The sequence below is a fragment of the Oncorhynchus kisutch genome, linkage group LG9 (genome assembly GCF_002021735.2).
Source record: "Oncorhynchus kisutch isolate 150728-3 linkage group LG9, Okis_V2, whole genome shotgun sequence".
Lineage (NCBI taxonomy): Eukaryota > Metazoa > Chordata > Actinopteri > Salmoniformes > Salmonidae > Oncorhynchus > Oncorhynchus kisutch.
The window spans coordinates 24,708,490-24,732,902 of NC_034182.2; the positions used below are offsets into that span (position 1 = coordinate 24,708,490).

General features: G+C 43.8%; 2 protein-coding genes across 2 annotated transcripts in view; one reads left to right on the forward strand and one right to left on the reverse strand.

Annotated features, from left to right (window-relative positions):
• The first annotated feature begins 1,558 nt into the window (after positions 1–1,558).
• On the forward strand, positions 1,559–12,550 carry LOC109896961 (thioredoxin). Its single transcript, XM_020491436.2, has 5 exons — positions 1,559–1,691; positions 5,379–5,483; positions 10,965–11,030; positions 11,922–11,987; positions 12,142–12,550. The coding sequence occupies exons 1-5, from the start codon at positions 1,566–1,568 to the stop codon at positions 12,205–12,207; spliced, it is 429 nt and encodes a 142-aa protein (XP_020347025.2). The 5' UTR covers positions 1,559–1,565; the 3' UTR covers positions 12,208–12,550.
• Positions 12,551–13,235: 685 nt separating this feature from the next.
• LOC109896487 (sushi, von Willebrand factor type A, EGF and pentraxin domain-containing protein 1-like) overlaps positions 13,236–24,413 on the reverse strand; it is a 133,933-nt gene continuing 122,755 nt past the window's right edge. The window contains 3 exon segments of the mRNA XM_031832222.1: positions 13,236–13,508; positions 14,831–14,924; positions 18,731–18,826. Of these exon segments, the coding sequence (XP_031688082.1) occupies positions 13,478–13,508; positions 14,831–14,924; positions 18,731–18,826 (221 nt within the window). The 3' untranslated portion in view covers positions 13,236–13,477.

Here is a 24,413-nt window from a genome sequence, read left to right on the forward strand (position 1 = left end):
CAATGTCTTACTCTCAAATACAAAAGAAATCTGCTCCTCCTCCCTCGCTAGGGATAGATCAACTTCACTATAGTCGGCATTGGCCCACCAACTACTAGTAGGACAAGGTTGTGTATTTGCAGCCATTTCAGCAGGTTTTCGGAGTCGAGTCGACTCTTCTTCTACTACTGTACTTGAGTGTCCCGACCCACCTACATTAACTTCTGGTAATACAAAATTGTGAAGAAAAAATAATTACCCTGCTGCCAACAATTATCCCTCACAACAACAAAAACACCACCCCATTCCACTATTTAACCCTATCTAATCCTACTCCTACTCTGGGAGGACAGAACACTACCACACAACACCCCCTGGAAATCTTCTACAGTAAAACCTGTCAATCCCAAACACTTCTCTGCAGCAGCCACCACAACCTATTTTCTGTGGCCTTTCTAGGGAGTTTTTCCTAGCCACCGTGCTTCTACACCTGCATTGCTTGCTGTTTGGGGTTTTAGGCTGGGTTTCTGTACAGCACTTTGAGATATCAGCTGATGTACGAAGGGCTATATAAATAAATTTGATTTGATTTGATTTGATTGACATTTCATTTCTGCAGTACAGTTAACAACAATGGCTATGAACGCTAAGAAACCCACCTTACTGAATCACATTATTCCCATCCCTCTGCGTACTCACAGGAATCCTCTCAGGACCCCTCACCCTGTACCCATCTTCCTCTACCACTCTCTTCACTGCTTCAGCATACGACATTTTCTGTACTACTGTTACCATAGCAACCTGCCTTTTCTCTCACCTGACACCTCCGATCTCCAACCACAATTTACACACACACACACACACACACAACTTTCTCCACCGATACTTCACGTTCCTTCGTCTCATGCCATCCTGCACACTTATCGCCGCTTCCTCTCTGATTACTTTCACACTTGACAAGTAACTCCTAATGCCGCGTTCACATACTAGTCTGAGGTAGGCAACTCGGAAATGTCGAACATGCTAACTGGCTCAACGCGGCACGTGTATAATTACCAGTTAGAAAAGTCGGACATTTCCGAATTTCTGCTTCCGATTAGCACATGAACGCTGCATAAATCCAGAGTCTGCGCATGCACTTCCCAGCTCCAACGCTATTGGACGCTTCTGAATCACCGGGTCTCTCAACCAATCCCATGACCGTAGTAAACCAGGAATTTGTCAAGTCACGATGACTTGTAAAATAAACTACTGTACATGTTGCCTAACTACACAACATGCAGTATTCATTAATCTCCCGTGGGCAGATGAGATTAAGTTTTTATACTATACTGTTTCAAACCAAGTATGATCACTTTTGATTCATGTTAGGAAATACTATAAACTACCAAATCTACATGACCCAAGTCATTAGCATACTTGATTTGCAGACTACACATAAAATATGAAAATTACATAAAACATTTCAATAACGACAATTTCCGAGAATGTGTCCTATACGTTGCATGTAGCAGATGCTACAATATTTCTATGTATCATCCCGATCAAAAAGTTTGTTCATGCTTTGGCCTCGAAGGGCAGGGCTTATGAGCGGCGTTTATAAGCCCAGCCCGTCAGGGTTTGTCACACTTCACCCAGGAAACTGCTTTCATCTACAGGAGTGTGCTGTAACTTTGCGTACTGTCAACATGATTATTGTCATTGACGATAAGGTAAGACCTATTCAGTTTGGTCGTTTTGAAACGTTTAGAGCATTTAGATTAGCGTTCCCGTCGCCGCGCCTGTCATCAAATGTTAATTCCTAGTTTACCGCTAACTAGCTGTTTGAATGTCATTTGTTGGGTGTAAAATGGCACGTTGATGCCATTTTACACCCATAACACTAGCTAGCTACCTAAGGGCCAAGGAAACGTATTAATCTCGATAGTTTGCGGGCTAAATATCAACATGGCTAGATCAAATGTTTTTGTTTGGGCGAAACGACCAAATTCACATAGAAATGGGAGTTATAAATCTGTCAGTCATTGAAAGCAAGTCTAAACTTTAGATCCCTTGAATGTGTTCTATGCTTCCCGTTTTCGCATCCTTCACTTTCTGTTTTGTAGCCTACACCAGCTTCAAACTGGTGCAAATATAATATTTTTCGTTATAGAAAATATATTTCACTGCAGATGGTACAATGATTCTCAACATTGTTAGCTTGTTTTGTCACAAACTGAAACTAGGCAAACTCATAAAAAAAAAAAATTAGGGGTTAGATCAGCTTTATTGCAGATGGTCGTTTCCGTCAATGTAGTTGTCTGCCTTTCCAATCACACCTTTTTAAATATATTGATTTTCACTTAACCCTACCAGCGTTTCCATAATTGGAGTCAGCTAATGGACCACAGCATGTGGGCTTCTACTTCCACTTAACACATTTTAGACGCAGTGTATTTTACAATAGTTATCTTTCTGTTTTTAGTCCCATCCTTCAGCAGCTCTGCCATCTATCTCTGAAAACCATACAGTCTTGATTTATATTTGCCAAATATTTTTAACTGTGCTGTTTCACAGAGGTTCTGAACATGCATACATTTTATGGCCACAGTATATTATACATTAGTTATCTTGTTTTTAGTCCCACCCTTCAAGCTCCACTCAATTAGGCAAACTGTTATTTCTGCATAGTGCATTTTACCTCTTTGATTTAAGATCCCCAAAACAGGGGACCTTACATCTAAGAGTTCTGGTACTGGTTTCGACTGACGTTTTTGCTTATGAATTGATCTCTGAGCACCATTGCTCGAAATGGCTTGTGTTGAGTGATGGCTCTGGTTCCCATGTAGATGTGAAATCTGAAACCACTTGAAGCTGGGATGTCCCTCCTACCATTTCATTCCCGCTTCTGACTCCCCATCAACTCCTGTCTGAACCCCACATCGCAGGGCAGATTGGTTTCAGAGCTGCAGCACATTTTAGAGATACATTTTATAGCCATTCATCTAAAAGATTTCAGTGTTTTTAAAACAACACTTTCTGTTTGTCATAGACTGACAAGATAAATGTGAGATGAAAGGTGAGTTTCTAACGAGTTCAGGAAGTCAGAAGTCAGTATCTGGTGTGGCCACCAGCTGCTTTAAGTACTGCAGTGCATCTCTTCCTCATGGACTGCACCAGATTTGACCGTTCTTGCTGTGAGATGTCACCCCACTCTTCCACCAAGGCACCTGCAAATTCTCTGACATTTCTAGGGGGAATGGCCCTAGCCCTCACCCTCCAATCCAACAGGTCCCAGACGTGCTCAATGGAATTGCGATCCGGGTTCTTCTCTGGCAATGGCAGAACACTGATGATCAGCTGTCTGTCCTGTCTCCCTGTAGCACTGTCTGCAGTCCTCATGCCTCCTTGCAGCATGCCTAAGGCATGTTCACGCAGATGAGTAGGGAGCCTGGGCGTCTTTGGTGGTTTTCAGAGTCAGTAGAAAGGCCTCTTTAGTGTCCTAAGTTTTCATAACTGTGACCTTAATTGCCTACCGTCTAATTTGTTACGGTCTTAATGAACGTTCCACAGGTGCATGTTGATTAATTGTTTGTGGTTCATTGAACAAGCATGGGAAACCGTTTAAACCCTTTACAATGAAAATCTGAAGTTATTTGGATTTTTACGAATTATCTTTGAAAGACCAGGTCCTGAAAAAGGGATGTTTTTACATTTATAAAGCATGTCATTTCAAGCCTTATTTATACAAGTTTGTTTGCTAGGAAAGTCATCAAATTAAATTTTTTGATCATATTTGTACTGTGTACTTGAGCATGTGTCCTCAATTGACTACACCTCAGGAATTTATAAAATGTATAACCAGAAAAGTTAGATTTTTAACCTTTTTGAGTCTGCAGCATTACAAGTTTTTTTTAAATGATGTTCCTCATGATAAATCATTTACTTTTGTATTATGTAGATTAACCGGTTTAAATGTAATAGCCACGCTTGCTTCACACTCATGTTGGTGCAAGCAGGCTAGGTATCAACAGCCAATCCAGTAGCGTCTGGAAACTAAAGTCCGCTTTGATTGGTCAATAGTAACTCTATCGCAGAGTATTTGCATAAAGTTCAGCTTTCTCCAACTTTGGTCATGCCCTGTTCATGTCCCTCGCCAATGCTGTCATTGCCCAATGGTCTCTGCCCACTTTGATTTCTTCAAGGAAATTGAATGAGCTTCCGTTGTTTCATAACCTCCAATGTGCTATGTGGATATCTTGTATAATGTAGAAGGTGTAAAATAAACTCTGAAGCGAGTGGGGACATGCTAGGTTTCAGGAGCCTGCGGGTTAGATATGATTCCACCATGAGTGGCAACAACCGGCTACTATTCAACTCCTAGTTTATCCAGTGACCATCACATTTAGGATAGCTGGTTGGCTAGCTAGTGTTCTGTCTCTCACTGGCCATGCAAGTATGATCATGACTATAGTAGAAGGGACCATGCAGTAGCCAACTAGCTAGCTAATCGTGGATGCCAAGAGACCCAGCTAGCTACACATGGCAGCTCATGGGCACACATGCTATGTTAGACATGATATCACCATGGACAACAATAACTGGTGATAACTAGTTCATTTTCAGACCTATTCAGCTTATGTGTTGTCACTGAAATACTCTCGGCTGAAAATGTGATGAAGACTGTAAAAACCGTGTTTTTTTTTTGCATTAATGACATTTTGATGTGCTAGGAAAATAAATCCCTTTCACATTTCTAGAACCGTATCGCAATTTAGAATCAAATCACAGATGGAGTTTTTGGCTTGCCAGAGCCAGTCTACCTCTGAATATATTCAATTAGGTCCTTGAACCTAAAGGAGTAACGGTAGGCTCCTTGAGTACTTATTTTGTCTAGGTAGAGGCTAGTCTTTGACTTCATTGTTGAGAAGTTGGCATCTCACCCAGGCAGTATGGATGGTGGTGTTAAAATAAGCTATCAATCAAGGCTCCTGGTCCAGCCTCAAACGAGTTGACATGAATTATTGTGGGCTTTTAATAGATAAGACTCCCTTTGGAGAGGACTTGTGATCTGCTCAATTGAGCCTGAGGAGCATCGATGGTCAATTGCAAGTGTATGATAACAGAGAGCATAGGCAGTCCATTACTGATGTCTGTTGTGGTGCTCTTGACATGGGATGAATGAATCCTCTGAAGTCATTGACTAAATCATGCTCTTGTGTGGTATTATAAGATGCACAGACGTTTGCTTCGTCTACAGAGATGTGTGCTTTTTACTTTATTTGACTGTTGGATTAAGATGTTTCTTATTGTCCTGGCACTAAGCAAGGTCCTACTATCATGTTCCTGTCAACCAATAAAGTATTCTATATTCTCCATTGTTTGCCAATAACCTATTTGTATACTCTATTGTTCTGTAGGAGGCCTTTCTCAGTGCCCTGACAGAAGCAGGAGACAAGCTGGTGGTAGTGGACTTCACAGCCACCTGGTGCGGCCCTTGCAAGAACATTGCTCCCTTCTTCAAAGTGAGTGGTCTACCAGCCTAGCGATGTCTGCCCCTGAAATGGCGACCTACTCCCTAGTACACTACTTTTGAAAAGGGTCCACTATATGCATTTCAGATGCAGAATATACACTAGATATACAAAAGTATGTGGACACCCCTTCAAATGAGTAGATTTGGCCATTTCAGCCACATGTTGCTGACAGGTGTTTAGAATCAAGCACATATCCATGCAATTGCCATAGACCAACATCGGCAGTAGAATGGCCCATACTGAATAGCTCATTGACTTTCAATGTGGCAATGTCAATGTGGCACCGTCACCGTCCAAGTCAGTCAAATTTCTGCCCTGCTAGAGCTGCCCCGGTCAACTGTGCGGTTATTGTGAAGTGGAAAATTCTAGGCGCAACAATGGTAGGCCTCACAAGCACACAGAAAGGGACCCCTGAGTGCTGTAGAGCGTACCAGTCGTTTGTCCTTGGTTGCAACACTCCCTACCGAGTTCCAAACTTCCTCTGGAAAAACGCAACGTCGGTACAGTAACATTTTGGGAGCTTTGTGAAATGGGTTTCCATGGCCTGAGCAGCCTAAGATCACCATGCGCAATACCAAGTAATGGTTTGGGGCTCTCATGGTTCGGGCCAGGCCCCTTAGTTCCAGTGAAGGGACATTTTCACGCTAGATCATACAATGACATTCTGGATGATTCTGTGCCTACAACTTTGTGGCAACAGTTTGGGAAGGCTGTTTTGTTTCAGCATGACAATGCCCCCATGCACAAGTGAGGTCCATATAGAAATGGTGTGTTGATCGGTGTGGAAGACTTTGACTGGCCTGCACAGAGCCCTGACCTCAACCCCATTGTACACATATGGGATGAATTGGAATGCCAACTGCAAGCCAGGCCTAATCGCCCAACCTCACTAATGCTTTTGTGGCTGAATGGCAGCAAGTCCCCACAACAATATTCTAACATCTAGTGGAAAATCTTCCCAGAAGAGTATAGGCTATTATAGCAGCAAAGGGGGGACCAACTCTATATTAATGCTCATGATTTTGGAATGAGGTGTTTGACGAGCAGGTGTCCACATATTCTTGGTCATGTAATATATGTCTATGGGTCCATGTGTCCCTAGGGTCAGTCAACCTCAAAAAAGCTCAAGAAATAGTATTTTTATTAGCAATCCTGCAACATTATTTTGTTGAAATATTATTTTATCTCAGAAATTAATGTAATTGCTTGTACCCAAATTGGCTTTTTTTAATGGATAGGATTCATATAATATTCAATAAATGTATACCTAAGATCTGATTTGGCCCAAACTTTTTTCTATTAATGAGTTGGACATGAGGAATCCAAATAAATGGTAAAAAGCCACCCAAGGACCCCCCCCTCCCCCCATGCCATTATTTGAATCTTAAACATTAAAATGGCCAATTTGGGTGTAATTATCACATCAAATTATATTTCACATTTTATTTGTCATGTGTCGAATAGAACCGGTGTAGACCTTACAGTGAAATACTTACTTATATGCCCTTTAACACTTTCTTAACTGCATTGTAGGTTAATTAAAGAGCAGCAGTAAAGTAACATTAGCCAGGCTATATACAGGGGGTACCAGTACAGTCAATATGTGGGGGTACAGGTCAGTCGAGGTAATATGTAGGTAGTTATTAAAGTGACTACGCATAGATAATAAATAGTATGGGCCTCCCGATTGGCGTAGTGGTCTAAGGCCACTAGAGATTCTGGGCTCGAGTCCAGGCTCTGTCACAGCCGGCCGCGACCGGAAGACCCATGAGGCGGCGCAAAATTGGCCCAGCGTTGTCCGTGTTAGGGGATGGTTTTGGCCAGAAGGGATGTCAATGTCCCATCGTGCACTAGCGACTCCTGTGGTGGGCCGGGCGCAGTGCGCACTGATATGGTCGCCAGGTGTGTACGGGGTTTCTTCCAACACATTGGTGCGGCTGGCTTCCCTGGTTAAGTGGGCGTTGTGTCAAGAAACAGTGCAGCTTGATTGGGTTGTGTTTCGGAGGACGCATGACTCTCGACCTTGGACTCCTGAGTCCGTATGGGACAAGTCTAACGACCAATTGGCTACCATGAAATTGGGGTGGAAAAAGGGAGTAGACAAAGGGTAGCAGCAGTGTAAAAGAGGGGGGGACAATGCAAATAGTCTGGGTAGCTGTTCAGGAGTCTTATGGCATGGGGGTAGGAGCTGTTGAGAAGCCTTTTTGACTTGGTGCTCCAGTGCCGCTTACCATGCGGTAGCAGAGAGAACAGTCTATGACTAGGGTGGCTGGAGTCTTTGACTATTTTTAGGGCCTTCCTCTTACACTGCCTGGTATAGAAATCCTGGATTGCAGGAAGCTTTGCCCCAGTGATGTACTGGGCCGTATGCACTACCCTATATGTAGTGCCTTGTGGTCGGAAGCTGAGCAGTTGCCATACCAGGCAGTGATGCAACCAGTGACGCTCTCGATGTTGCAGCTGTATAACCTTTTTAGGATCTGAGGACCCATGCCAAATATTTTCAGTCTCCTGAGGGGAAATAGGCTTTGTCATACCCTCTTCACAACTGTCTTGAGGTGTTTGAACCATGATAGTTTGTTGGTGATGTGGACACCAAGGAACTTGACGCTCACAACCTGCTCCACTACAACCCTGTCGATGAGAATGGGGGTGTGCTCGGTACTCCTTTTCCTGTAGTCCACAATCATTACCTTTGTCTTGATCACATTGACGGAGAGGTTGTTATCCTGGCACCACTCGGCCAGGTCTCTGACCTCCACCCTATAGGCTGTCTCATTGTTGTCGGTGATCAGGCCTAACAGTTGTGTCGTATGCAAACTTAATGATGGTTTTGGAGTCGTGCCTGCCCGTGCAGTCGTGAGTGAACAGGGAGTACAGGAGGGAACTGACTACGCACCCCTGAGGGGCCCCGTGTTGAGGATCAGCATGGCGGATGTGTTACCTACCCATACCACCTGGGGGTGGCCCGTCAGGAAGTCCAGGATCCAGTTGCAGAGGGAGGTGTTTAGTCCCAGGGTCCTTTAGCTTAGTGATGAGCTTTGAGGGCACTATGGTGTTGACTGCTGAGCTGTAGTCAATTAGTAGAATTCTCACATAGGTGTTCCTTTTTGTCCAGGTGTGAAAGGGCAGTGTGGAGTGCATCATCTGTTGGGGCGATATGCAAATTGGAGTGGGTCTAGTATTTTAGGGATAATGGTTTTGTGAGCCTTGACCAGCCTTTCAAAGCACTTCATGGCTACAGATGGGAGTGCTACTAGTTGGTAGTCATTTGGGCAGGTTACATTTAGTGTTCTTGGGCACAGGGACTATAGTGGTCTGCTTGAAACGTGTTGGTATTACAGACTCTGTCAGGGGCAGGTTGAAAAAATATCAGTGAAGACACTTGCCAGTTGCATGCTTCAGTGTTGCTTGCTTCGAAGCGAGCATAGAAGTGATTTAGCTTGTCATGTAGGCTCGTGTCATTGGACAACTTGCAGCTGTGCTTCCTTTTTGTAGTCTGTAATAGTTTGCAAGCCCTGCCACATCCGACGAGCATCGGAGATGGTGTAGTATAATTAAATCTTAGTCCTGTATTGACATTTTGCCTGTTTGATGGTTCATTGGAGGGCATTGCGGGATTTCTTAATCCATGGCTTCCGGTTAGAGTCCTGCTCCTTGAAAGCGGCAGCTCTACACTTCAGCTCAGTGAGGATATGCCTGTAATCCATGGCTTCTGGTTGGTGTATGTACACACGGTCACTGTGGGGATGGTGTCATCGATGCACTTATTGATAAAGCCAGTGACTGTGGTGTACTCCTCAATGCCATTTGAAGAATAACGGAACCTATTCCAGTCTGTGCTAGCAAAACAATCCTGGAGCTTAGCGTCTGCGTCATCCGACCACTTCTTTATTGACCGAGTCACTGGTGCCTCTTGCTTTAGTTTTTGCTTGTAAGCAGGAATTAGGAGGTTGAATTATGGTCAGATTTGCCAAATGAAGGGTGAGGGAACGCTTTGTACGCATCTGTGTGGAGTAAAGGTGGTCTAGAGTTATTTTGTTTCTCTGGTTGGACATTTTAACATGCTGGTAGACATTTATAAAAAAGGATTGAAGTTTCCCGGCATTAAAGTCCCTGGCCACTAGGAACTCCGCCTCTGGATGAGCATTTTCCTGTTTGCTTATGGCCTTATACAGCTCCATGAGTGCGGTCTTTGTGCCAGCATCGGTTTGTGTTGGTAAATGGACAGTTACGAAGAATATAGATACTCTCTAGGTACATGGTGTGGTCTACAGCTTATGAGATACTCTACCTCAGATGAGCAAAACCTTGAGACATCCTTAGATCTCATACACCAGCTGTTTACAAATATACATAGACCGCCACCTCTTGTCTGACTAGAGGCTGCTGTTCTATGCTGCCGACAGTGTATAACCCGCCAGCTGTATGTTATTCATGTCGTCATTCGGCCACAACTCGATGAAACCTAAGATATTACAGTTTTAATGTCTTGTTGGTAGGATATTTGTGTTCGTATTTTGTGAGTAAGCGCTGTCATATCTAGAACCTCTTTTGGTTGTAGGAGACGGTGGCAGAAACAACGCGACAAAACACACAATGGCACAATTTGGTTACAAAATGTTGTAGGAACGCTAATCTTATCTGTTTCTAACTACAGAAATTATTTCCGGAAAATCGGCGATGGTGGGTGACGTTCTCCAGTGAGGGGCCTCATGCCAAGTGGGAGTTGTCTGAAGCGGTTGGACTGTGCCAGAGATATAATGAGAGAACCCTGGCTTGCATCCCAAGTGCCACCCTATTCCCTACATAGTGCACTACCTTTGACCATGGTCCATATGGGCTCTGGTCAAAGTAGTGCCCTATATAGGGAATGGGGTGGCATTTGGAACACTGACCCTGTCTCTGACTGAGTCGTGTGTTGTCTTGGTGACCATCCTCCAGGACTCGGCGCTTATCATGTGAAAGACCCATAATATGGTCTCTAACCAGAATGCTAATGAGCGATGGTGAATCAAAAGCCCACTGAGGATGTTTGTCAGTAAGGCGTTGCAAAATATTTTGAAATGAAACAGAAAACAAAATTATCTATTGGACAACTCCAGTAGTTTCAGTCCATTTGAACATGACTTGGGGCATTATGGCTTGGGGCAAAGTAAAGCATATTCTCACCACTACCACAGCTGTAGATGTGATACTGCTACCTGCAACCCATGTTACACTGACTCAAAAGATGCATTGTCACCTCTGAAACTTCTATTACATGGCACTAGTGGTGGTGTAAATCAAGTCCGCCACAAAACAATGGTGTGCGTCCTCTATCTATCAATTGTATGTTATGACTATGAACACAAGCTGTTATGCCCAAGTCAACTGGTTGAGACGAGACAGTACAGTGTTAGGCTACTTTTTCCATGGATGTTTTGCTGACCCATGACCTTTTAACCTCTGCTCTTTACTTCTGTACAGGGGCTGTCGGAAAAACCAGAGAACAGTAACGTGGTTTTCCTCAAGGTGGACGTTGACGACGCAGCGGTGAGTCACACAGCAGTGTCATCTGAATACAGATGAGGGATATGGACGCTTAAATGTAACTGGGAGCCTTTTAAAGATAGTTAAGTTATTAGGAAGTCTACCATGGATCGCTAAAATAATAAGGATCACTTTTTTTCTTTTCTCCCTCTGCTGTTTTAATATTGTGGGGACACCTATACATTTGTCAGCCAAGCACGAGTTATCAGTGTAGCCTATTATCGTCTAGACATGGCGTTTTAGATATGTTCACGCCTACAATAAAAACCTCCAGGTTTCCGTCAATTTTTTAAAAAAAGTCAATAAAATTCAGAATTACAGTTTGGAGAGTGGGGACTAACCCTGTGTGAATCGTCTTCTGGAATAACGCACATAACCAACGTCTCTAATACCTGTCCGAATAGGGCTATAACATGGCAAAGACTAGGCTCAGTGTAGAGTGCGCTTCAGAAATATCCAAGATTGAGTTGACCGAGAAAGCAGGGTCATTAGTAGCTGTCTAACTAGTGGTGCACGACTCCAACTCATACTCATACTTGGACAGCTCTACTAATGACCCTGCTTTCCTGTTTAAGTGAAAGGTTCTTTGTTTTGCAGTAAACTGTGGTTGCTGTGGTTACAAGGAGTCACTTTGTGTAATGGTGGGGTTTTCCAAGACCTACTCGTTTGCTTGATTACAGAAGGCTTGAGGCATTCTGCACAGTCAGTTAAGCTGGACAGGGTTGTCCTAACTAAGATCTTCCTTACTGGGTGTTACTCAACCACATGGCTGTTTTATTATAGACTCTGACTATTTTTGGACTACTACCTTATCATAGCTCCTTATCCCCATGGATAAGGGGTTTAAAAACACAAGGGTCTGTTTAAATCACCATTCTCTCTCTGTTACTGTAGGATGTGGCCCAACACTGTGATATCAAATGCATGCCAACGTTCCATTTCTACAAGAATGGGGGAAAGGTGGGTCTTTTCATTAATCTTTATATGACTAAGACTGTTAGATTTAGTACAGGCCTAGTAGTATAGTGTTTATATTACTATACTATCCCATGTTTTTGAACCGTTGCTACAGTACATTGAAAGTGATTGTAAGGTCTCCTGGTGTCGTTCCCAGGTGGATGATTTTTCTGGGGCCAACCAAGCCACGCTGGAGGAGAAGATCAAGGCCCTGAGGTCATGAGGCTAATGCTGCCACACACACTGACGCTGTAGAAAAACAACCACCAACCATGTCTATAAAACATATTCCAACTCCCTCTCAATGGAAGGTTTCCACCATATGTACAATCTAACATTCAGTTAAAAAAAGTACGTCTTAATTATATTATTTTCTCTTCTAAATGTTCAGACCAAATCATACCTCTAAATCCTCCAGTGTATGAGTATTGTTATTATTCATCTCAGGAGTTTCTCTTTAAAAGGACCATATTATAAACCTGTTTTTAAATCTTAGAGCTATGTTGTATTGTTTATATTCTGTTGTGTTGGTGCGTTCAATAAATTAAGATTCATTCTGAAATTTGGTTGGTGTTCCCATGCTTTTTATGGATGAGTTAACGGACAAGATGGGACACATACTGTAAGTGTTGCACTATGCATGCAGGTGTAGTCAATACTTGTATATTTAACCTTCTAGATTAGAATTGAGTACATGTGTGACATCTGGATGGTTTGTTTATATCCTAATGTTTATCTAGAATTATTAGGCGGCAGGTAGCTTAGTGGTTCGTGCATTTGGCCAGTACACAAAACATTGCTAGTTCAAATCCCCGAGCCGACTAGGTGAAAAATCTGCTCTGCCCTTGAGCTAGGAACTTAACACTAATTGCTCCAGGGTCACGGTCAGTAATGAATCCCTTACCGTTGGGGTCTCTGGGGGAGTGAGATGTGCAACAACAATTCTATTTCATGCCACACTTCTACATGTTTGACAAAGGACTAACATAAGCATCCCCAATTGGACTTTTTTGATGGCATAACATTTATTTTAGAAATGTCTGTTTTGGCCTTTTAGATTCTATACGTTCTAAAGCATCATGTAATGCCTCATTTAGTAACTACAGTGGAGGGATAGACCATTAAGACTTCTAAATGACTATGGCATATTTACTCCCTCCTATGCATCTCAAGCACTATGGCTATTGACTAGAAGTAAAGTGAAGGAGAGGCTAATGATACACTAGGCATCTGAAGAAGGGGAATGGAGCATTGTACTGTATTTTCTGCTTTAATAAAAATGTGAGAATAGTTTACATTGGACAATCACAGTTTTTACACATCATACAAGTATATAGCAGCATATAGTTAATACTGTTGATTTTCTATATGAAAAAATACAGCTTTATTTTACAATGTATCAGGTTTGTTTTTTGAGAGAATGCATGGTTTACAATTATGAAATAATTATACAAAACTCCCATTTGAGAGCAAGATCTTTCACGCTGGACTTCTTAAAAATGAAAATATCCTGATTTTCTTTTCCTGTAAAGTGGAGAGAAAAAGAAAATTAGACTGCAGCTTTTTAATAGCATTTCCAAACCTTTTCCTTTTGGCCTGAGAGAATGGAGAACAACATTGCCATTAGCCAGTATAGATGTCCTATTGGTGCCCTCCTGTTTTGCGCTGACTGTTGGTTTAAAAATGCCCCGTTGGCTGTTCTCCATGTGAGAAAGCTTCACAATAAATGGATAGCACTACAGCGTAACTGAGCCAAATGGGTTCCATGACGACTCCGTGGAGACAGTGAGTGGTTTCTCAATCAGTTATACCTGTCAGCCTTAAGTTACAGTACATTGGAACGGACTCGACGGCAGTGGCGGCTGGTGGGGGAAGCTATAGGAGGGCCTGCTCATTGTAATGAACGGTATGGATTAAATGGAACGGAGTCAAATGTGGTTTCCAAATCTGTTTGATACCGTTCCATTCCAGCCATTACAATGACGTCATCATTCTATAGCTCCTCCCACCAGCCTCCACTGCTTAAGAGTTCCCACAACTGACTCCCAAAGCTGAGTTTTTACTTAAAAAAAAAAAATTTGGTAGAGATTACAAGAATTCACATTGTCAGGAAAAAAATCTACGTAGTCAGATGAGAAGAGCGTTCTGTTTGAGTGGTGCAGTCAGGTACTGTATATCTACTTCCAATTAAGCTGACGTACGGGGCCTCTATCTCTATCCACCCACACCTTGGCCTACCTCCAACAGAGGGAGAGCTGAGGTGAGAGACACCTGGGTTCAATTACTATTTGAAATCTTTCAAATACTTTGAGTGCTTGCTCTAGCCTGCCTAGAATGCCAGATGGGCGGGGTTTGCCGTTTTGGGACTATTCTATTAGCCTTTAAGCCAGGCAAGCTCAATCAAGCACTGGCAAAGTATGTGAAATAATTTCAAATAGTATCTGAACCCAGGTCTGGTGAGCGTGCTCCTCTCCCCCACTCATATTACAGAGAGATTGTATAGTGCACTTTGGAATACTGTGCTAGTGTGCGTCTCAAATGATGACACAAACAATGCCTGATTCAGTGAAAGAGGAAGTGGAGTGCATATTATTTCCTGAGAAATGTTGCTTTGTCATTCTATCCAGTCTAGGGATACTCAAGCACACTAGTTCTGTGGGTGGTCTGATAGTACTAGTATGTGTATTTGCAGGAACGACAGTAAGTACAGTATTGTGTGAACATGCATGTGTTGATTGTCAGTTTGTGTGTGAATGTGAGAAGGGATTTGTGTGTATTTGTGAGGATGTACTTATGTTTGTAGTGTGAGTCTGTCTGTCTCCGTGTGTGTATGTTTGTCCTCTCACCTCGAGCAGTCGTGCCCGTTCCATCCTGGACTACATTGACACCGGTTAGGCCTGATACACCTTCCACCATTCAGACAGGGCGACAAGCACACCGCTGTGAAAACACACACACTGTCAAGACCTCTGTAAACCCTTCATTCAACACGAACAAGCTCGCACACACCCACTCACTCACCCACACACAAACACACACAGGTGTGGACACACACACACACATTCAGTAAATGTCATTATCAGGATCTCAACCACAAGACTTCCTCATAAAAAAACACGTTAGAACCCTTATAGTCCGCCAAAGTGGACATAATACCCATAAATAATACCCATAAAATCATGGAAATTGTTCCAATGATTTTTCCACCATCAAGTTTTCAAATTAAGATGTTTTCGCATGAGTAATCAATGACACAGCTTTTGGACGTTAACAAGGTGACACTGTTACTTAACTCCTCCACATTTACAGGATTGGTTGAACAGTGCAGAGAGAACCTCCACCGACAGTTAGTTTTTTTCTTCCTGTCGAAACCAGTGGAGAGGATCTACAGTTAAAGTCGGAAGTTTACATACACTTCGGTTGGAGTCATTAAAACTCATTTTTCGGTTAGGACATCTGCTGTGTGCATGACACAAGTAATTTTTCCAACAATTGTTTACAGATTATTTCACTTATAATTCACTGTATCACAATTCCAGTGGGTCAGAAGTTTACATACACTAAATTGACTGTGCCTTTAATCAGCTTGGAAAATTCCAGAAAATGATGTCATGGCTTTAGAGTCAATTGGAGGTGTACCTGTGGATGTATTTCAAGGCCTACCTTCAAACTCAGCGCCTCTTTGTTTAACATCATAGGAAAATCAAAAGAAATCAGCCAAGACCTCAAAACGCCTAAAGGTACCACGTTCATCTGTACAAACAATAGTACGCAAGTATAAACACCATGGGACCACACAGCCGTCCTACCACTCAAGAAGGAAACTCATTTAGTCTCCTATAGATTAATGTACTTTGGTGCGAAAAGTGCAAATCAATCCCAGAACAACAGCAAACGACCTTGTGAAGATGCTGGAGGAAACAGTTACAAAAGTATCTATATCCACAATTAAACAAGTCCTATATCGGCATAACCTGAAAGGCCGCTCAGCAAGAAAGAAGCCACTGCTCCAAAACTGACATAAAAAAGCCAGACTACGGTTTGCAACTGCGCATAGTGACAAAGATCGTGCTTTTTGGAGAAATGTCCTCTGGTCTGATGAAACAAAAATAGAACTGTTTGGCCATAATGACAATTGTTATGTTTGGAGGAAAAATGGGGATGCTTGCAACGCAAAGAACACCATCCCAACCGTGAAGCACGGCGGTGGCAGCATCATGTTGTGAGGGTGCTTTTCTGCAGGAGGGACTGGTGCTCTTCACAAAATAGATGGCATCATGAGGTAGGAAAATTATGTGGATATATTGAAGCAACATCTCAAGACATCAGTTAAAGCTTGGTCACAAATGGGTCTTCCAAAAGGACAATGACCCCAAGCATACTTCCAAAGTTGTGGCAAAATGGCTTAAGGACAACAAAGTCAAGGTACTGGAGTGGCCATCCTATAGAAAATTTGTGGGCAGAACTGAAAAAGCGTCTGCGAGCAAGGAGGCCAACAAACCTGAACGAGTTACACCAGCTCTGTCAGGAGGAATGGGCCAAAATGCTACCAAATACTAATTGAGTGTATGTAAACTTCTGACCCACTGGGAATGTAATGTACATGGCGCCAAAGTGTCTCCTGACCCCTCCTGTGTCAGCCTCCAGTATTTACGCTGCAGTAGTTTATGTGTCGGGGGGCTAGGGTCAGTTTGTTATATCTGGAGTACTTCTGTCTTATCCGGTGTCCTGTGTGAATTTAAGTATGCTCTCTCTCTTTCTCTCTGAGGACCTGAGCCCTAGGACCATGCCTCAGGACTACTTGGCATGATGACTCCTTGCTGTCCCCAGTCCACCTGGCCGTGTTGCTGCTCCAGTTTTAACTGTTCTGCCTGCAGATATGGAACCCTGACCTGTTCACCGGACGTGCTACCTGTCCCAGACCTGTTGTTTTCAACTCTCTAGAGACAGCAGGAGTGGTAGAGATACTCTTAATGATCGGCTATGAAAAGCCAACTGACATTTACTCCTGAGGTGCTGACTTGCTGCACCCTCGACAACTACTGTGATTATTATTATTTGACCATGCTGGTCATTTATGAACATTTGAACATCTTGGCCATGTTCTGTTATAATCTCTACTCGGCACAGCCAGAAGAGGACTGGCCACCCCTCATAGCCTGGTTCCTCTCTAGGTTTCTTCCTAGGTTTGGGCCTTTCTAGGGAGTTTTTCCTAGCCACCGTGCTTCTACACCTGCATTGCTTGCTGTTTGGGGTTTTTGGCTGGGTTTCTAGGCTGGGTTTCTGTACAGTACTTTGTGATATCAGCTGATGTACAAAGGGCTATATAAATACATTTGATTTGATTTGATGAGAGGAATTAAAGCTGAAATAAATCATTATCTCTACTATTATTCTGACATTTCACATTCTTAAAATAAAGCGGTGATCCTAACTGACCTAAGACAGGGAATCTTTACTAGGATTAAATGTCAGGAATTGTGAAAAACTGAGTTGAAATGTATTTGGCTAAGGTGTATGTAAACTTCCGACTTCAACTGTATATGTAGTTTCAGGCGTTTCTTTTACACCTGCTACGTTAAATTACATGATCACTATTAGTAGTGCTTTCCACATTCATATTCTCCTGAAATGCATACCAAAACTACATTCACACAGAAAGAGGACATGAGCAAAGATGCAATGGAAAAGAAGATACATTAGTTTCTTGGTTTCAGTATTAACCACATCCATATTGAGAGGAGGATGTCATCGTGTGTGGAAAAACCAAAGCAAGGTAACATACTGTACATCAGACGTTGTGATGTCGCCACTCACTGACAATGCCTTAGTAATTGCCCCTCAGGGATTGGTACTATTGAATAGAATTGAACAGTAAGCCTAACAATCAGAGAGGTAGTCTGTTTCTACAGGACAGGGTCAGGTTTCTGTCCATGCTTCAATGATGATTGCAGCGTTTGCTTTGGGCTCTGTTAAGGAACAATGACTTTCACAGCAAACACATCGGTTTTCATGGACGCAGCATTACCGCTGCAACAGTAGCTTACAGTGTGACTGACACAGACCGAATGGGTGGATAAGTACCTCTGATCATTAATTCATTCTCTCCCTGATGTCATCAACACTTAAAAAACAGTTTCTCACCAATCATTACCAGCCTATAACAATATTCAGTATATCTTTTAGACAGATGTCTTAAGTCAGCAATTAAGTCCTATTACTTATTTTAAGAAAAACGTTTAAAGAAAAATCTTTGTTATTTCAGGCTACACTTTTGTCACATTTGTGACATCTCAAAGTAAGTTTAGTTTCATGCTTTTTGCTTCACTGCTTTAATCAGTGACAGCCTGTTGACATTATGTACAGTATCTAACACAGTCGCCATAGAGGCAACAAGATAATATTTTCTGTACAAATGTCTTATCAAACACTCCATACAAGTTAAGGTCCCCTACAGAAAGTCAATGGGAGACATCACAAAATGGTAGGGAAACCTCAGGTGAGCAAGTATATAAGAGAAGGACCTGTCTTACGTCACTGAGCTCCTCACACACACACACACACACACACACACACACACACACACACACACACACACACACACACACACACACACACACACACACACACACACACACACACACACACACACACACACACACACACACACACACACACACACACACACACACACACACACACACACACACACACACACATACACACACATGCACATACACACTCACCGCTGTGGCAGCGCGTCCCCATCCAGCCCGTGGGACACTCGCACTGATAGGGCGCCACACACCTCCCACCGTTCAGACACGGCAGGATGCAGATCGCTGTGATTTGATTGGACGAACACAAACAGAAACAGAAAGTTATCATTTGTCCTTCACCTCACTGACTAGGCCTATGTGGTCATTCACCACAGGCAAGCTGTGTCAAAAGAGCAGCCTTCTCTCGGGCTACGTCCAAAATGGCACCGTATTCCTTACATAGTGTATGTACTACCCTACTGAATAGAAATATAAACGCAACATGTAAAGTGTTGGTCATATGTTTCATGAGCTGAAATAAAGATCCCAGAAATGTTCCATATACACAAAAAGCTTTTTATTATTTTAATGCACAAATTTGTTTGCATCCCTGTTAGTGTGCATTTCTCATTTCCCAAGATAATCCATCCACTTTACAAGTGTGGCATATCAAGAAGCTGATTAAACAGCATGACCATTACACAGGTGCACCTTGTGCTGGGACAATAAAAGGCTACTCTAAAATGTGCAGTTCTGTCACACAACACAATGCCACAGATGTCTCAAGTTTTGAGGAAGCGTGCAATTGGCATGTTGACTACAGGAATGTCCACCATAGCTGTTGGTAGGGAATGGAATGTTAATTTCTCTACCATAATTCATCTTCAACCTCGTTTTAGAGAATTTGGCAGTACGTCCAACCGGCCTCACAACCGCAGACCACGTGTAACCACACCAGCCCAGAACCTCCACATCTTGCTTCTTCACCTGCGGGATCGTATGAGACCAGACACCTGGACAGCTGATGTCGGTTTGCACAACCGAAGAATTTCTGCACAAACTGTCAGAAACCATCTCAGGGAAGCTCATCTGTGTGCTCGTCGTCCTCACCAGGGTCTTGACTTGACTGCAGTTCAGCATCGTAACCAACTTCAGTGGGCAAATGCTCACCTTTGATGGCCACTGTCATGCTGGAGAAGTATGCTCTTCACGGATGAATCCCGGGTTTCAGCTGTACTGGGCAGATGGCAGACCATGTATATGGCGTCGTGTAGGCGAACGGTTTACTGATGTCAACGTTGTGAACAGAGTGCCCCATGGTGGTGGTGGGGTTTTGGTATGTCAGGCATAAGCTACGGATATCAAAGACAATTGCATTTTATCGATGGCAATTTTAATGCACAGAGATACCCTGACGAGATTCTGAGGCTTATTGTCGTGTCATTCATCCAACGCTGTTAAGATAATGGGCATAATGCCAACCCCAAGATGGCGTTAGTGGGGCACATATCTAGGATATATAAACAGGTACATTATGAGGGGCGGCAGGGTAGCCTAGTGGTATGAGTGTTGGGCTAGTAACCGAAAGGTTGCAAGTTCATATCCCGAGCTGACAAGGTACAAATCTGTCGTTCTGCCCCTGAACAGGCAGTTAACCCGCTGTTCCTAGGCTGCCATTGAAAATAAGAATTTGTTCTTAACTGATGTGCCTTTAAATAAAATAAATAAAAATGAGTGTCTGATTAGGATGTTGTAACATGTAATACCTGAGTAAAGGATTATGGAAAAGAAGAAAGATTCATTTTTAACACGTGAACAAACTCAAGCAGAAGCAGATAAGAGTAAGAGCAAGCATGCTGCGTGAACCACAACCTACGCTGACTTATATGCAGAGCAAGCAAAAAGACGCAAACCAAATTAAAAAAGATTAACACTGTCCCTGAACAGCCAGAATCTGTCAATTATCCCACTCAGAACAAATACAGAGACCATGTTGATTAAAAAAAATGGAAACATAATTCCTCGGACAGTGATGCAAGGCGGAAAAATTCTAAAGATGTGTTCATGTACTGTGGATCAACACACGCAAGAGCCAAATACCCGGCATATGGGGTTATATGCTAATTCTGTGGGGGGGGGGGGGGACGATTTTGCTAAAGTGTGCAGACAAAGTAAGCCTGTCAATCTACTAGAACAGGATACATGCCGTGATCATAATGATGATGAAGAAGCGGACATACATGACAGATGTCAATTCTGTTCAAAGATAAAGGATTTACAAACTTAAAGCTTGCCCCACTGACATGTGATAACTGTGATTATGATCTGACCAGGATGGAGATGCAAAGCTACAACCAACCAAGCAAGGCGAGGCTAAGGCTGTACCATGGCAGGGGAGTGTGAACTACAAGCAAATCATGATGGGGAAACATATATGCTAAAGTTCCAAGTGGTGAAAACCTTGGAAAAGCTTCTCCTTTCAGCAGAAACGTGTGAAAAGCCAATAAAGATGTGATGTGGGCATGACATTTTCAACATGATGCTGCATTGGAGCAAATCGAGAAATTGAGGTAATACTGAGGCACTATGACCTCTGAGGAAGTGACCCTACAATGTGATACAAGTGACAAAGGCCTAGGGGCAGCGCTGCTGCAGAAGGGGCAGCCCATTGCAGTTGCTTCAAGGACATTGACACCCACGGAGCAAGGATATGCCCAAATTGAAAAGGAGTGCCTAGCCATAGTGTTCGCCTGTGACCGTTTTGATCAATACCTCCATGGTAGGGACTTTATCACAGTGTACACTGATCACAAGCCGCTTGACGTCTTCTTCTAAAAACCTCTTCTATCTGCCCCGAAGCGACTCCAAAGGATGATGCTAAAGCTTCAGCGTTATCAACTGCAGGTAGTATACAAGAAAGGAGTAGAGCTTCACATTGCAGATTTCTTGTCTAGAGCAGCACTACCGACAACTAGTCAGCCGCAATATCAAATCAAACTTGTCACATGCGCCGAATACAACAGGTGTAGACCTTGCAGTGAAATGCTTACTTGCAAGCCCTTAACCAACAATGGAGTTTTAAGAAAATACCTATAAAAAAAGTAAGAGATACAAATAACAAATAATTAAAGAGCAGCAGTAAATAAAAAAGGGGGTAAATATAAATAAAGAGAATAAAGAGTTGCAGCAGCGTAAAAGGGGGGGGGGGGGGGCAATGCAAATAGTCTGGATAGCCATTTGATTAGCTGTTCAGGATTCTTATGGCTTGGGGGAAGAAGTTTTTTAGAAGTCTCTTGGACCTAGACTTGGTGCTCCGGTACCGCTTGCCATACGGTAGCAGAGAACAGCCTATGACTAGGGTGGCTGGAGTCTTTGACTATTTTAAGGACCTTCCTCTGACACCGCCTGGTATAGAGATCCTGGATGACAGGAAGCTTGGCCCCGGTGATATACTGGGCCGTATACACATCCCTCTGTAGTGCCTTGCAGTTGGAGGCTGAGCAGTTGCCATACCAGGCAGTGATGCAGCCCGTCAGGATGCTCTCGATGGTGCAGCTGTAAAACCTTTTGAGGATCTGAGGACCCATGCCAAATATTTTCAGTCTCCTGAGGGGGTATAGGTTTTGTCGTGCCCTCTTCACAACTGTTTTGGTGTGTTTGGACCATGTTAGTTTGTTGGTGATGTGGACGCCAAGGAACTTGAAGCTCTCAACCTGCTCCACTACAGCCCCGTCTATGAGAATGGTTGGTCCTCGGTCCTCCTTTTCCTGTAGTCCACAATCATCTTCTTTTTTTGATCACGTTGAGGGAGAGGTTGTTGTCCTTGCACCACACGGTCAGGCTGTCTCATTGTTGTTGGTGATCAGGCCTACCACTGTTAGGCCTGATCACCCTGTCATCAGTAAACTTAATGATGGTGTTGGAGTCATGCCTGGCTATGCAGTCATGAGTGAACAGGGAGTACAGGAGGGGACTGAGCACCCCTGAGGGGCCCCCGTGTTGAGGATCAGTGTGGCAGATGTGTTGTTGCCTACCCTTACCACCTGGGGGACGGTCCGTCAGGATGTCCAGGATCCAGTTGCAGAGTGACTTCTTTAGTCCCAGGGTCCTTAGCTTAGTCTGCTTGGACCAATGAGACTGTATATGCTCTACAGGCTGAGGTTGAAGATGTGAACCATGCTACTGATCAAAACATCTCCCCGTGGACACGGGATGCTATCAAAGCTTATTCAGCAGAGGAGAAGACTTCTCGAATGCTTCAGTCTTTTAGCCGAAGAGGCTGGCTGGACACAAGAAAGAGTACACCCATCCTGTTGAGGAACTACTGGACATACAGAGACGAACTCACAATGCAGGAAGAGGTCGTCTACAAAGGCGACATGGTGGTATTACCAGAAACTCTACCCCCGATGATTCTCTCTTGTATCCGTGCGGGACACATTCAGCGGTCGAAGCCAGTGCCAGGAAAGCCAGACACTCAGTATTCTGGCCCAACATGACCCAAGAAATGAAACATTTTGTGGCTGTGTGCAGCATATGTAATGCTAATCTAAGCAGCAAAAGGAAACGCTGCACCCACATGACGTACCAGCACTTCCTTGGTCTAAAGTGGGAATGGATCTGTTCACAGTCACAAACGTTCCTTTTGTGATTGTACTGGACTATTCATATTTTTGAGAGGTGGAGAAAGTGATTGACACAACAGCCGCTTGCATCATCGACTCTTTTAAGCAGCAGTTTAGCAGATATGGCATACCTGACAGTGGTGTAGTTACGGATAATGGGCCCCAGTTTACGAGTCAAGACTTTGCTTTGTTTGCAAAAGCCTGGGAGTTCCATCATGTGACCTCCTCACCCTACCACAGTCAGAGTAATGGTAAAGCGGAGTCAGCAGTGAAAATAGACTCTCATCACAAAGGCTATGCAGGAAGGCACAGATGTGTGGCAAGCCATTTTGGCGTAGAAAAATACTCCCACAGAGGGCTTAGACAGCAGTCCTGTACAGCGCTTCATGTCTAGACCGACTCCCAAGCTCCTCACACCAAAGGGCATTAGGGATGTTCAGGCACACAAACGTGCACCTAAGGACAACTCAAAACATTTCTATGACCAGCATGCAAAAAATCTGCCAAGCTGTCAGATTGCTCCTGTCACCTCATGCCAGGGATGCCACATGGCGTCTTGGCACATGCATAGGGCACATCAGCGCAAGGTCATATGAAAGTAAAGGGCTGAAAGTACGGAAGGAACCGGAAGGACATACGCCCAGTTCAGGAGACCATAGGGCACAGGAGGGCCACATGGGTAGACTGGAAATATCCTCTGGATGGTGTGGGCAGGGCACATAATGAGGAGACGGGGAAGACCCCACCAGAGCAGTTATCTCTGCCGACCGTGCCTCCACAATTTCAGGAGGCTGTGGAAGAGGAAGGAAAGGCCATGAGGCTCCCAGAGGTGCCAGGAGAGGACCCGAGGTTACCAGATGTACCCAACATCCCGGAGGTGCCCAACGTCCCAGAGTACCCGAGGATACCAGATGCACGCAACTTCCCGGAGGTGCCCAACATCCCAGAGGACCCGAGGATACCAGATGTACCCAACATCCCGGAGGTGCCCAACGTCCCAGAGGTGCCAGGAAAGGACCCGAGGATACCAGATGTACCCAACATCCCGGAGGTGCCCAACGTCTCAGAGGTGCCAGGAAAGGACCCGAGGATACCAGATGTACCCAACATCCCAGAGGTGCCCAATGTCACAGAGGTGCCAGGAAAGGACCCGAGGATACCAGATGTACCCAACATCCCGGAGGTGCCCAACGTCCCAGAGGTGCCCAATATTCCACCAGTGCGACACAGTAGGATAAGGACTAACATAAGAATGCCCCTGTGGT